The following is a 13156-nucleotide window of genomic DNA, read 5'->3' on the forward strand; positions in this document are numbered from 1 at the left end:
ATGGATTCCCAGAGGAAAACTTACAGACTACAGGAACCAGGAGCACTCCTCAGTGGACCCTGAGGATACAGATAAACCTCCAAGTGCTTCAATGACCCTCTAAAAGGATGCAAATGACCAGCTGTCTGCAAGGAATAAAAATCCTTCCATCCCCCACCATCCATTCAGAGCTGAAAAAGCTTCTTGGATGAGAAGAGAAACATCTTCAAAGAAAACCCAGAAAGTCCAGTTGTCTCTTGAAAAAGCATCTTTGAGACTTCAGTTTTACATTAATTTATAATAATAATAATAAACAGAGTTTAGATTTAGTTTGCTCTAAACATGACATTAATATCCACAGTATTTGACAGAGTTACTTAGATCTCACTGATCTTCAGAGGTTTCCTCTAAGAGGAGACATGCCTATTTATGGCACCAAGCCTATTTATGGCACCAGCACAAAATCTATGGCTATGTGCATACAAGGGATTTAGGTAACCAGTAAATATTCTGAGCATGACAGTGAAGAGATAACACCTTTCCTAGCATGCAGAAGGTACCACCAATTCTGAGGTCCAGTTCCTTACTTGATTTTCTTCTTGTGGTTTAATAGTCTTCTCCATAAATACAAAATAAGATATAAACATTGGCATAACTAATATGGCTGCTGAAATTCAACAATAAACTCAACAATAGCATCAAGAAGATAAGTGTGATGTTTCAGGATAATAATGATAATGATAATAATAGCCACAACATGCTGACTAGTCTGCTGATCAGAATGTGTCCAATGACAGTGTGAATGCAAGAAGAAAAATATTTTTTGCAGGTCTTCCTAGGTATCGGGTTGCACAACCATTTGGGTGAGTAGCATTTTTAACTATATCTCAGCAACAGAATGCAGGGTCAGGACTTCAAACTCAATCTGAAATCTTGTGTATGTGTATTACAGAGAGATTGGGTCTTTGGCTGTCCAGTCTAAACTAATTTAGGATTCAATCTTACTTACCAGGGAAATAAACCCAATTATTTCTGAGACAAAAATGTTGAGTTATATTCTAATAATAAGCTATTCTAATAATGATAAAGTTAACTCCACAAGTATTTTGATAAGTTTAGGAACAAGTATATAGCTAGAAAATATGATGTAAGATTGGGATTATCCAATCTGCCTGCTGAGCTCCAGAAAATTTTGAGCTATTAACTGGTTTCACTGTCACTCACCTGGGGAGCAGGTTAAAGCTGTTATCATATCTAAATGTGACTTTTCTGTTCCTGGCAATATTGAAGAAGCCTCCCCCTCCCCTCAACATTGGCAGAGATTGCTATTGTGCATAATTGCAATATACGCACAACAGTTTTCTAAAAAAATTATGAAAAGCATACAAATCAGCAAAAAGATCTGTGCCTTGGAACATGAATTTTTGGCTTTGACCATAAGACTTCCATTAATTATTTTTATTGCTTTATTTGGTATTTAAATTATGTAGCCCCCTACTTGATATATGACTTTAGTTGGCTAACAATTGGAATTAAACAAAGACAAATTGAAGCAATTTAAAAGGAAATTAAAAACATTCACAATGTGTTTGGAGTGACGCAAAAATATACAATACAAAACTAAGGGTTGGTTCATCAACTATATTGCCCAATACTCAAGGGCATAGGCAGATCTTCAGAACCTTTTGAAAGGGTGGTAGGATTGAGTTCAGTATTTTTCAACCTTGGTAATTTTTAAGATGTGTGGACTTCAATACAATACAATACAATAGCAGACTTGGAAGGGACCTTGGAGGTCTTCTAGTCCAACCCCCTGCCTAGGCAGGAAACCTTATATCCTTCCAGACAAATGGCTATCCAACATCTTCTTTAGACTTCCAGCGTTGGGGCATTCACAACAGCTGGCTGGGAAATTCTGGGAGTTGAAGTCCACAGGACTTAAAGTCACCAAGGTTGAGAAACTCTGGTATAGGGTTTCCTGTCTAAGCAGGGGGTTGGACTAAAAGACCTTGAACATCCCTTCCAACTATCTTATTCTGTTATTTTGTTATTCATGGACAAGGTGTCTGCAGGGTTTTAAGCAACATGTTTTACAAGTGGTAAGGCTATGCCTGAGAGAAAATAATTGGCTCAAAGTCATGCAGCTCATTTCTGGGCCTAAGGCAGGACTAGAATTTACATTTCTCCAGTTTTTCATCCCATACCTTTAACCCAGTGTTTCTCAAACTTGTCTCAACTTTGTCAGCTAGGATGTGTGGATGTCAACTTCTAGAATTCTGAGAATTCTGCTTGCTGGCCAGTTGAAGTCCACACATCTTCAAGTTGCCACAGTTAACCATTACATTGAACTAGTTTTCTTTTAAATAAGACTAAACGTAGATGCCCAGGCCACACAAATTAGTACCTTCAGATTACAACTCTCATCAGATTTGCTCAAGGCCAATGTTGGGATGTTGAGTGTCATCTAGTCTAATTAGAGACCCTGCTCTACTCAGACTTCTAACCTGAAGGTCCAGTTTGTACAATAGCAACATCCCAACCATTGTTTTTTTTCCTAGGCAATTGACTTATAATTCTATGCTAGCAGCCTAAAATCTCACTGAGCTACGCATTTGGTCACATTGATAACTGCCCCAGTTACTAAGAGTCCGAGAGGCTCTCGCTTCCTTCTCCACTGCTTGCCATTTTAAATTAATCCCATGAATTGAAGATTTAAACAAATATTTAACAAAATATTGGGGTCACCACAGGAATCAATGCTCCACTGGCCAAGTTCATGTCTGTCCTGGAACTCTGTCATGTACTGCTGTTAAGGGTTCTTCCAAAACTTTAGGATTACACTCAACAGTGGAGTTAGGATGATCAGACATGAATGAGATCTTTAGATATAAGCTGTAGGTCCTTTGTTCCTCTTTTTGTGCCACCTATAACAAAAGCCTTTATTTTCCATTTTACCCACATGGTGATATTATGTTATGCTATCATTGGAGAAGACAAGTTATTGAATCAGTTTAAAGGACCAAAAGTATATTTTGAAAGTAACTCTACTTTCCATATAATTGTCTGAATGCAGTAAATCCTATATATATGCACCTGTGAAATTCAGGTTAGATATGCATACTGGATAAGAAGCTTTCCTTAATGAAAACTTCTTATTTATGTTTTGCTGGATATGGAGATTTTCAATCATCCAGCATATGGTTGTCCCAAAAGTACACCCCCCCCCAAAAAAATCCTGTAAAATATAATCTTGTAAACTATATTTGTGAAAATTATGTAAAACTTCAGAAATGGTTCCATGGTAATATAGGTTTTTAGTTTTCAGTTCTGTGTAGATTACTATATGTTTCAAAGTTGCATAGAGCATATGACAGTCACGTCATAGTTTAGCAATAGCAATAGCAGTTAGACTTATATACCACTTCATAGGGCTTTCAGCCCTCTCTAAGCGGTTTACAGAGTCAGCATATTGCCCCCAACAATCCGAGTCCTCATTTTACCCACCTCAGAAGGATGGAAGGCTGAGTCAACCCTGAGCCGGTGAGATTTGAACCGCTGAACTGTAGATAGCAGTCATCTGAAGTGGCCTGCAGTACCGCACTCTACCCTCTGCGCCACCTTGGCTCTAGTTTGACTTAGTCACACATTATTAATGAATATAAAAATGTTTTATCTTTAAAATTCACACATCTTACATTTCAGTTTGGAAAGAAAAACCCAACCCAACTATTCACCATCAAGATTAATTCCTTTTTCAGAAGCCTTGCAAACTTTGATTAAAAACTAAAGGGCATCAAATATAACTCAGTGACTTACCGTAAATACTCCTCTCAGATTGCAAAGGAAATTGGACAGGGTGCATACATTCCTACAAGCTTACAGCAATATTGTTTTGATTCCTGATCTTCTATGTTATTTTCACACATGGAAAATCGTATTATCAGAGATTGTATTCACCAAACCATGTCATATACCATTATTAAAAAGAAGCACTATTTCCCCCTTTAAATCTGATGATGAAGAATTGGGATATCAATGAACTGAATAATAAACCTAAATGGTGATCTTTTGGATACTCCTCTCCAAGCTAATACTCTCAAGATATGTTAAATTACATTTCCTACATGTCAGCTGGCAGGGGATAATGGCAAATGCATTTGAGCATATCTATTGTTGAATCGGTAGTGGTTTGGCAGCCTGGGTCGCCCCTGAACTGATTCTCCTCTGGGGCCGCCATGTTGAATTTTGGTTTTGCGCATGCGCAGAACAATTGTAATTGCACACATTTAAACTTTTCCTTTTTAAACATTTTGCGCATGCACCCACCTCTTTTTGCATGCACCGAACCAGCAGTAATGCCGGGAGCAACCCACCCGTGATATGCATCCATGTAATGATAGGGAATAGAACTTCATTCAGGGACCTCTCACATTTTATATGGCTTTCAGAAGAAGGTTAATAAGCAGTCTAATTTATAACCATAGATTCTTGATCCACATTAACGTTCTATTTTCATTCAACTGGATGATAGGATTCATACGTTTATCTTACTATGGCTTACTGAATAAAATACATTTGCCTGTCAACATTGCATGCTAGACCAAAACCATTATGACTTAGTTCAGTGTGTGAATCTGGTTGTATTATTTGGTTAGGTAGCTATAGATAAGATTGCACTCTAAGTCATTCCATTTTCCACTGTGTGAAAGTTTGAGGTGGCGCAGTGGTTAAATGCAGCACTGCAGGCTACTTCAGCTGACTGCAGTTCTGCAGTTCGGCTGTTCAAATCTCACCGGCTCAAGGTTGACTCAGCCTTCCATCCTTCCGAGGTGGGTAAAATGAGGACACGGATTGTTGGGGGCGATATGCTGACTCTGTAAACTGCTTAGAGAGGGCTGAAAGCCCTATGAAGCGGTATATAAGTCTAACTGCTATTGCTATTAAATACATCCTTTAATTAAAATGGTTAGATATGCCGATAAACTTCTGATTTATCAGACTGTAACTTGCACCATTCCTCACCATGTTCGTGGTTATACCTATGTAATGCCAACATCTATAATACGTTATGCTATACAGCCCATTTTTTTCTGATTTCAACAGTTGAAAAATAATAATCAAATAATGCAATGGCATTATATCAGTAGAACAATGGCAGGGATAAGTAGACCTTATGAGAAGTTATATTAACTTGATTTTAAAAAAACAGTGCTCTTTTTAAAGTTGTCATCTCTTGCTAAACGCCCCTACAGGGCAAATGAAAGATACTTCTTCAAATGCCTAATGAGGTTTATTTTAGGTTGATGGTCAGTTCAGAACATAGTTGGCTATGTAAATAGATGTTACATAGCTGTGGTTGTAATGATGTTAGCTTTGTAAATATAGGCAAAACAGAGATTCAGATAGAAATTCCTTGTGGTATATCACAGAAAGCAGAAAGCACACATATTAAAACCGTTTGGAAACCTTTCCAAATCATCATGTACAATTATTGACTAAAAGAATAATAGTTGAGAGGAAACTAGTTTCCCTCCCCCCCCCCCCCATACACACAAAAAAGTCCTGGATGGTCTTTACTGAAATCTGAAATCTGAAAGGAAAGCCTTTAGGGATCTTCAGTGCAGTTTCCATGTGCCCTGGAATACACACTTGAAGTGAAAACTTAAATAAATTTAGATTTGCTGAAGTATTGCTGAAATCGTGTGAGTTTTTGATTGTGTACGATTTTAGTATTTTTCCTCCTTTTTGGCTTAGATTGGCTTAGATTGTATAAAGGCATCTGAGGACAAAAACAATTGTGTCTGCTGCCTCTCCATTTTTCAACAAACTGACACCATTTGTATCTTTGCATTTGGGTTTTGATTCAGCTGGAAGATTAATCTCTTCTCTAATTCTTTTCCAATTAGGACTTATACTTTCTCTTCATGCAATTGATTTATTTTCAGTCTCATTTATTTCTATTGATTCCTTTTCTTCGATATCATTTCCCCCCTCTAAGGTTGATTCTTAACCTCACATAAATATATATTATCTGTCTCACATTCAGGACCAAATATACTTCACTAGTTCTTCCAAACTTTATTGTAAACTGTCAATTCAATCATGCTTTCAGTTTTATATTAATTCTTTTGACATGTATGCATATCAATGGAATTATGGTTAAACTATGAATTTATAATAAGTAAACTGTTTTCTAAGATTTCCATTCTAATTCATTCTAGGGTCTCTGAATGGCTGAATCATTTTCTCTTTATTCTTTCATCTTGATTCCACCCGCCCATCCATTCATGTCACCCAGCACAATCATGTTTTCCCCTTGATCAGAATGCCATGCAATCCCAGTTTTTTCCCCACGATCACCATTCTTTAGAGTATGATATGACAACTGTCATCAATTTATCATTGTATACTTTTACATGCACTTGGATGACACCAATTCATACCTTTTGGCATACAGTTTAGACCAGGGGTGTCAAACTCGTGGTGTCACGTTGTCATCACATGACGTATCGTGACTTTGTTCTCCTTTGCGAAATCGGGGGTGGGGGTAGCCAGCACATTACGCATCTGGCATGTGGCCCAAGAGTTTGACATCCATGGTTTAGACCCGGGATGACAATCCTATGGCACATGTGCCACAGGTGGCACATGGAGCCATTTGTCAGCTGGCCAGTACGCATACATGCGCTAGCCAGCTGAGTTTACCCTTTTTTAAAGCCATTTTTCGCCTGCCCCAGGCTCCAGAGGCTTTATAGGAGCCTGGGGAGGGCGAAAAGAGCCTCCCTGCCCCCCCTCCCAGAGGCCCTCTGGAGGCTTCATGAGCTTCCCTGAAGCCTCCAGGGCGCAAAAAAAACGGCCCTATGGGCAAACCGGAAGTTTGGGAATGGACTTCCGGTTTGTTCAGAGGGTCATTTTAAGAGCTCAGGAGGCTTCCCTGAAGTCACTTCCGGTTTGCTCGTAGGGTCTTTTTTTGCCCTCTGGAGGCTTCAGGGAACCTGCCTGAAGGTCCCTGAAGCCTCCGGAGAGCTTCCAGGGGGGGGGAAAGGCTTTTTTCACCCTCCCCAGGCTCCTATAAAGCCTCTGGAGCCTGGGGAGGGTGAAAAAAGGATGCAAAAAAATGGGGGGTTGCACCTGTAGTGCGCGCATGCGCACTGGGGGGTGTCACACATTGCATTATGGGTGTGGCACGCCCACACATGACCCCCCTGCACTCCCCGCACTTATGGCATGTGAACCAAAAACGTTTTGCCATCGCCTTTCGCTCATAATTAAACTTACGTATTTATATACACAAACACTCAAAGAGTTCCACTTCATAGGATTCGTTCGCTTTTATTAAAGTCTGTTAGATTCTTAATTTTGCAGACTCAAGCCATGTTTATTTTTCAATCTTTAATTTTTGTTCTCCTCTTCACCATTTATTTCTCTTACATCCCAAGTCTCAATATTCTAAATGCTATGAACATGACCACATGCTCTCTCAGTTTATTGTAATCTAGTATACAGTACACTATATTACAAGCCTTAGTCATACCCATGGTACATAAACTGTTCTTTGCTAGTAGTTACGGGCAATCCTGATAAATTCTGACATATTTTGGCCATTTCACCATGTGTAAAATTATTCCAGTTTTATTCCAAGCATTCTCACTCTGTTCTGTGCAAATTAGGATCTCTAATCTAGAGAATGTCTTGCAAATCAACATGTTATCACACTGTTCTGACCTAGGCTTCCCCAGCAGCATGAAACTGAGTCCACATCCTAATAAACCCCTTTTATTTAACTTACACTGAATTCCTTTCCAGCAAAGTCTTTCTTCTCCCACAGTCTTTCAAGATAGTTCACAATTACTGATATTTATCAGGCCGATATCTTTAAGACACCACAATACTTGGCAAGACTGCAGGAATGAGCTAATTGTCTCCTGCAAACAAACACCTGTCCCCTTTGCTCCTCTCTTATTCCCTGGGGGGGGGGCATTCACCATACAACTGTGGCCTTACTCCCAAGTTGGCCCTTGTTCCTTAGCTGCTCCCTTCATCTGGCAACTCTGTGCATGCGCACAATGAGAACAGACTCCAGATGTTCGTCTGATGTCTGCCTCTGAAGGCAGCTGATAACTGTCAGATGACCCTGGCTCCATCTCTGCCTCTGATGCAGAGCCCTCATCAGAGCCTTCCCCAGACTCCAGGATTGACCCATGTTCCTCCCCAAGTTTAAGTTGTGAGCCGCCCTGAGTCCCCCCAGGGAAAAGGGCGGCATATAAATAAACTCAATACCAATACCAACCCCCCACTGTCCGAATCTGCTGCCAGCTCAGCTGGCCACTGGTGGACCACAACACACACATTTCAGCAGCTAGGAGAGGTAGGCCTAGAGGTGGGTTCCTACCGGTTTGGACTGGTTTGGAGAGTAGGTAGTAACTTGGTTTGCCACGCCCCCAAACTGGTTCTCTCGTCACCTCAAGACTGGATTACTGTAACGCGCTCTACATGGGGCTGCCCCTGAAGAGTTTCGAAGACTGCAGTTGGTCCAGAATGCAGCCGCACAAGCGATATTGGGTGTACCTAGATACACCCATGTGACACCCATCCTCCGCAAGCTGCACTGGCTCCCTATTGGTCTCCGAACGCGCTTCAAGGTGCTAGTCATTACTTTTAAAGCCCTACATGGTTTAGGACCTGGCTACCTGAGAGACCGCCTCCTGCCACATACCTCCCAACGACCAACAAGACCTCACAGGTTGGGCCTCCTCTGGGTGCCACCGACCGGACAATGCTGGCTGGCGGCCCCCCGGGGGAAGGCCTTCTCTGTAGCTGTGCCGGCCCTGTGGAATGATCTACCCGTAGAGATCCGGACCCTTACCACTCTCCCGGCCTTCCGTAAAGCCACCAAGACCTGGCTGTTCCGGCAGGCCTGGGGCTGTTGATCAATGTCCAGCCCCACTTAGACAGAATGGATGGTGTGTAATTTTAACAATTGTATCTTTAGCTTTAAATTTTTAAATGCTTTTTTTATCTTGTCTGTAAGCTGCCCAGAGTCCCAAGGGAGTGAAATTTAAATTTCAAATTTCAATTGTTTTTTGCTTCTGTGCATGTGCAGAAGCATTTTTTTAGTACTGCACATGTGTGCGTGGAGTGCATCAAGTGCAGTAGTCGGATTCAGCTAGTTCGCACCTATTCGGGAGAACCAGTTGGTAACTTTTTAAGCAGTTTGGAGAACCGGTTTTTGGAAGAAATCTTTTGTTTTTTCCCACTTTACAGGGCTAATCCTGTAAGGAAAGCAGGAAGGAAACATTCTGGTGTTGTTTCTAGCCTAATCTTTATTGCCCTGCTTACAGAACTGCCTCTCCAGTTAACCCTTATTACCATTGTAACAACTAAGACGAAGTTTCCCATCGACCTGAGTGTCATTGACTTGGTCACACCCTCATGATCACATGACCACTGAGCCACGCTTACCCAGCTAGTCATTAGGGCAGAGAACTGGTTGGTAAATTATTTGAATCCCACCACTGATCAAGTGTGCATGTGCAGCACGTCCCAGAAGCTGCCAGAACCCACCCCTCAGTAGGCCCTTGATTGATATACTTAGGATTGTCCAGAAAAATATGATTTTTGGCATTTTAAATATACCTTACAATTACAGTAGAATCGTAGAGAGCTGGACTAAAATGAACAAACAAACGTTGGAATCTTTGAGAGAAATTCAAGGTCTTCTGAAACCCCTCTTTGTATTTAAAGAATTTGCATCCATTTTAGCACAGTTTTACTTTAAACTTCTTAGTGGTATAGTGCACTGTTTTTAATCTTTTCCCATGGGAATAGATTTGGAGCTACTTTAGACAGACTAGTTCAAAATCTGGAGACGTCCGCTCTTGCTCTGTAATACATAAAAGGTAAAATGATCTCTCTGCTTTATAAAGAGCATTTTGTTCAGGGCTCTCTCTCTCTCTCTCTCTCTCTCATCACCAGCTCTGATTGTAAGGAGCTGGGTCAGGAATTGAACCAGGGGTCCCATGTGGGAAACTATTTGCTACTGTGTTAAGGACAAGGACAGATTCATGTTTCAATTATTCTGGATTGGTTTGTTGGCTGGTAAAGGGGACTTGATCAAAGACTAATGGAAAAAAATGATTACCAGCCCAGTAGGACATTTTTCTGAGAGCCATTCTTTCCACAGGATGACACACAGAGAGGCTAAGAGATAAAAAAGTTACCAGACCTCCTACAGGTGCAAATTTGCTTGGATATTTTCTTGCTTTGACAACATGGCGTCTCACACTGAGTGCTCAGCAGTCCTGGAAAAATCAGGACTTTTTGTTGATTGTAGTACAGGTAATCCTCGACTCAAAGAGGACTTTTATTTAGTGACCATTTGATCTTGCAGTGGCACCGAAAAAAAAGGAGTTATGAGCAGTCCTTGCACTTACAACCATTGGAGCATCCCCATAGGGTCACGTGATCAAAATGGTGAGCGTTTGGCAACTGGCATGTATTTATGATGGTTGCAGTGTCCTGGGGTCACATGATCACTATTTATGACCATTCCAGCTGGCTTCCAGCGAGCACAGTCCATGAGGAAAGCTGGATTTGCTTAATGACAGCCTGATTCACTGAACAACTGCAGTGATTTACTTAACTGGTCATAACATTGGTCACAACCAGTTGTGGGATTCAAATAATTCAACAACTGGTTCTCTGCCCTAATGATTTCTTCCAACAACCAGTTCACCAAACTGCTCAGAAAGTTAACAACTGGTTCTCCCCAAGTGGTGCGAAGTGGCTGAATCCCACCACGGGTCACAACTCACTTAATAGTTGTCTTGCTTAAACAATGGAAATTCTGCTTCAAATTGTGTCATCAGTTGAGCACTATCTGTGATGCTTAAGAACAAAGGAAGTTGCCGTATTTCGAGCCAAACCTCGGTTTAATTTGGTGATGGGCAATTATAGCATTCTGTATATAATATACCATTTTTTTCAGAGTATAAGACACACCTTCTGCCCCCCTAAAAGAGCGTGGAAATGTTGGTGCGTCTTATACACTGAATACAGCCATTTTTGGCCTCCTGAAGCCCTACCCCTACATCCCATTTTTGCAAAAAAGAGCAGTTTTTCACAAAAAACTGAGGCATTTTTGCCTTTTCCCAGCCACTAGAAGCACTCTGCAGGCTTCAGCATCTGGAGGAAGGCAAAAATGCCTCATTTTACACCTGATTTTTTTTGCAAAAATTGGGGCATTTTGCCTTCCCCCAGCCCTGTTGAAGCCTGCAGAGTGTCCTGGGGGCTGGGGGAACTTTTTTTTCTTACTTACCTCTTTGAAATCTTGGTGCCTCTTACACACCGGTGCGTCTTATACTCCAAAAAATATGGTAATTTGAAATAAAACTTCCATGATCCTTCTCTATTAGCCATGCCAGCTACATCTGCTGGATTTTACAGTTCAACAATATCTGGAATGCCTGAGATGGCCCAGTGCTGTTGACTTTGACTGGTGAGGAGTCTCCAAAGTTTTAAGTAGGATTTTTTTTTCCTGATTGTATTTATTTTTTGCCATGAATGGAATCTGGAATTTTTGACATGTCTGATGTGCTCAAAACTGTTCCAAATATTTCCAGGCAGACTCTTTGCAATCTGATCTGAACAAAGTGGACCACAAGTAGACACTCCTGTTCTCCTGTTATATAATCCTTTCTCCATTGACCTATAGCCCTCCTAGCTTATTACACTTTTTAAAACATTTTATTTCTTTAAAAATAATAACAGAAAAAGTAAAAGAACAAAAACATACATATACTATTAGATTGGTCATTTGTATGACCAATATAGCACAAATGTACTATACAGCATGTCAATTTCTCACATCATGTGGAAAAGAAACCAAAAGCCAACAGAAACTCCATTTTTCAGCATATTTAATTTCTACCTTCAGAATGTCTGTGAAATTTTAATATTGATAATTTTTCACTGGCGGTTAATGCAGAGCTCTGTGAGGATTGCTTCTACTTAGGCTAATATCGTTGGACATGCAATCTGGGCCACTTTCAACTTATAACTGATACATGGCGGACTTCTTCATCTCAGAAGCTCTGTTTAAGACTGTAGCCATTATATGTGCTAAAATAAAAAATAATGCGAATCTATCAGTCCCAAAGTAGAGTTGTAGCAAATTATTATGTACTGTAATATCTAAAATGTTGGACAAAGGAGACCTAAGTTTAAGATTTTTTCAGCTAGAGAGATCCTAGAGTCACTTTGTGCCAGTCATTCTCCTTCCACTAAACCGACATCACAAAATTTGGGGAGATAAAATTAAATTCTCAGTGCCAGTCAATCTGAAATTAAAAAAAAGCCCTCAAGCTTACGTTCAAATGTATATTGCAAACTCAATCGGATGCTTCTTGTTCTGTTCTGCAGAGATTCTTTCAATCTTTTCTCCTATAAAATTACTTTGCCTGCCAATATCCTCCATAAAACCTTACATCTCAAGTTGAGGATTGTACGATATTTTTCAGGGTTGCTAAGAGAGCAGTATCAAGAGAAATAAACCTTTGATGATGCTGGGTAGGAATTTGGAGAGTTGGAATCATAACAATCAGGAGACAAAGAGTGAACATCTCTGTCCCAAAGGATTTCAACTGGAATATTCCAAGTATTTCTGATAACAGGTAGCCAGGGATAACAATTAGAGGAATTATTACTGGGCAGGCGGTATTGAAACCCAAAGCAACAGCTTTCATTGAAACTCAGTACGTGACCAATAGTTCATATATGAAACTTGGGAAGGAACAGGGCAAGATATTAGTAAGCAGAGTTGAGTTCCATATTGGCTTACCTGGCTCCATTATGTGATGAGGGATCCCTTTTTGCTTGTGGTTACAGTATTCTAGGAAGTGAAAGGCATCAGCTGGGTTTTCTGTTCAGTCTTTGTGCTTCTCTTTGCTTGTTTTTATACACTTATAGTAAGCTGCAGGTAGAGATATGGTTTTTGGCTGATTCCTGTCACGTCTTGCACGAGGCTACTTATCTCCTGGCTAGTTTTCATGTGAGCACAAATATGTTATTCCCTCCATTTAGATTACAAAGGTCTTTGCTTTAAAACAAACAACCAGTTGAGAGCACCTTGGCTCTAGAGCAAAATGTCTTTGTTTGTTTTTTTAGGTCCCAAGGCCTC

General features: G+C 40.4%; 1 protein-coding gene across 1 annotated transcript in view; it reads right to left on the bottom strand.

Annotated features, from left to right (window-relative positions):
• The window catches only part of RBPJL (recombination signal binding protein for immunoglobulin kappa J region like), a 53824-nt gene extending 40874 nt beyond the window's left edge, over window positions 1-12950 (bottom strand). Inside the window, exon 1 of the mRNA XM_087720395.1 lies at window positions 12818-12950. Within this exon, the coding sequence (XP_087576521.1) occupies window positions 12818-12827 (10 nt within the window). The 5' untranslated portion in view covers window positions 12828-12950. The remainder of the gene's footprint in view (window positions 1-12817) is intronic.
• Window positions 12951-13156: the final 206 nt, after the last annotated feature.

This window comes from Thamnophis sirtalis, unplaced genomic scaffold, assembly GCF_051295495.1.
Source record: "Thamnophis sirtalis isolate CommonGarterSnake01/CBP01778 unplaced genomic scaffold, rThaSir2_p1.2 scaffold_7, whole genome shotgun sequence".
Classification (NCBI taxonomy): domain Eukaryota; kingdom Metazoa; phylum Chordata; class Lepidosauria; order Squamata; family Natricidae; genus Thamnophis; species Thamnophis sirtalis.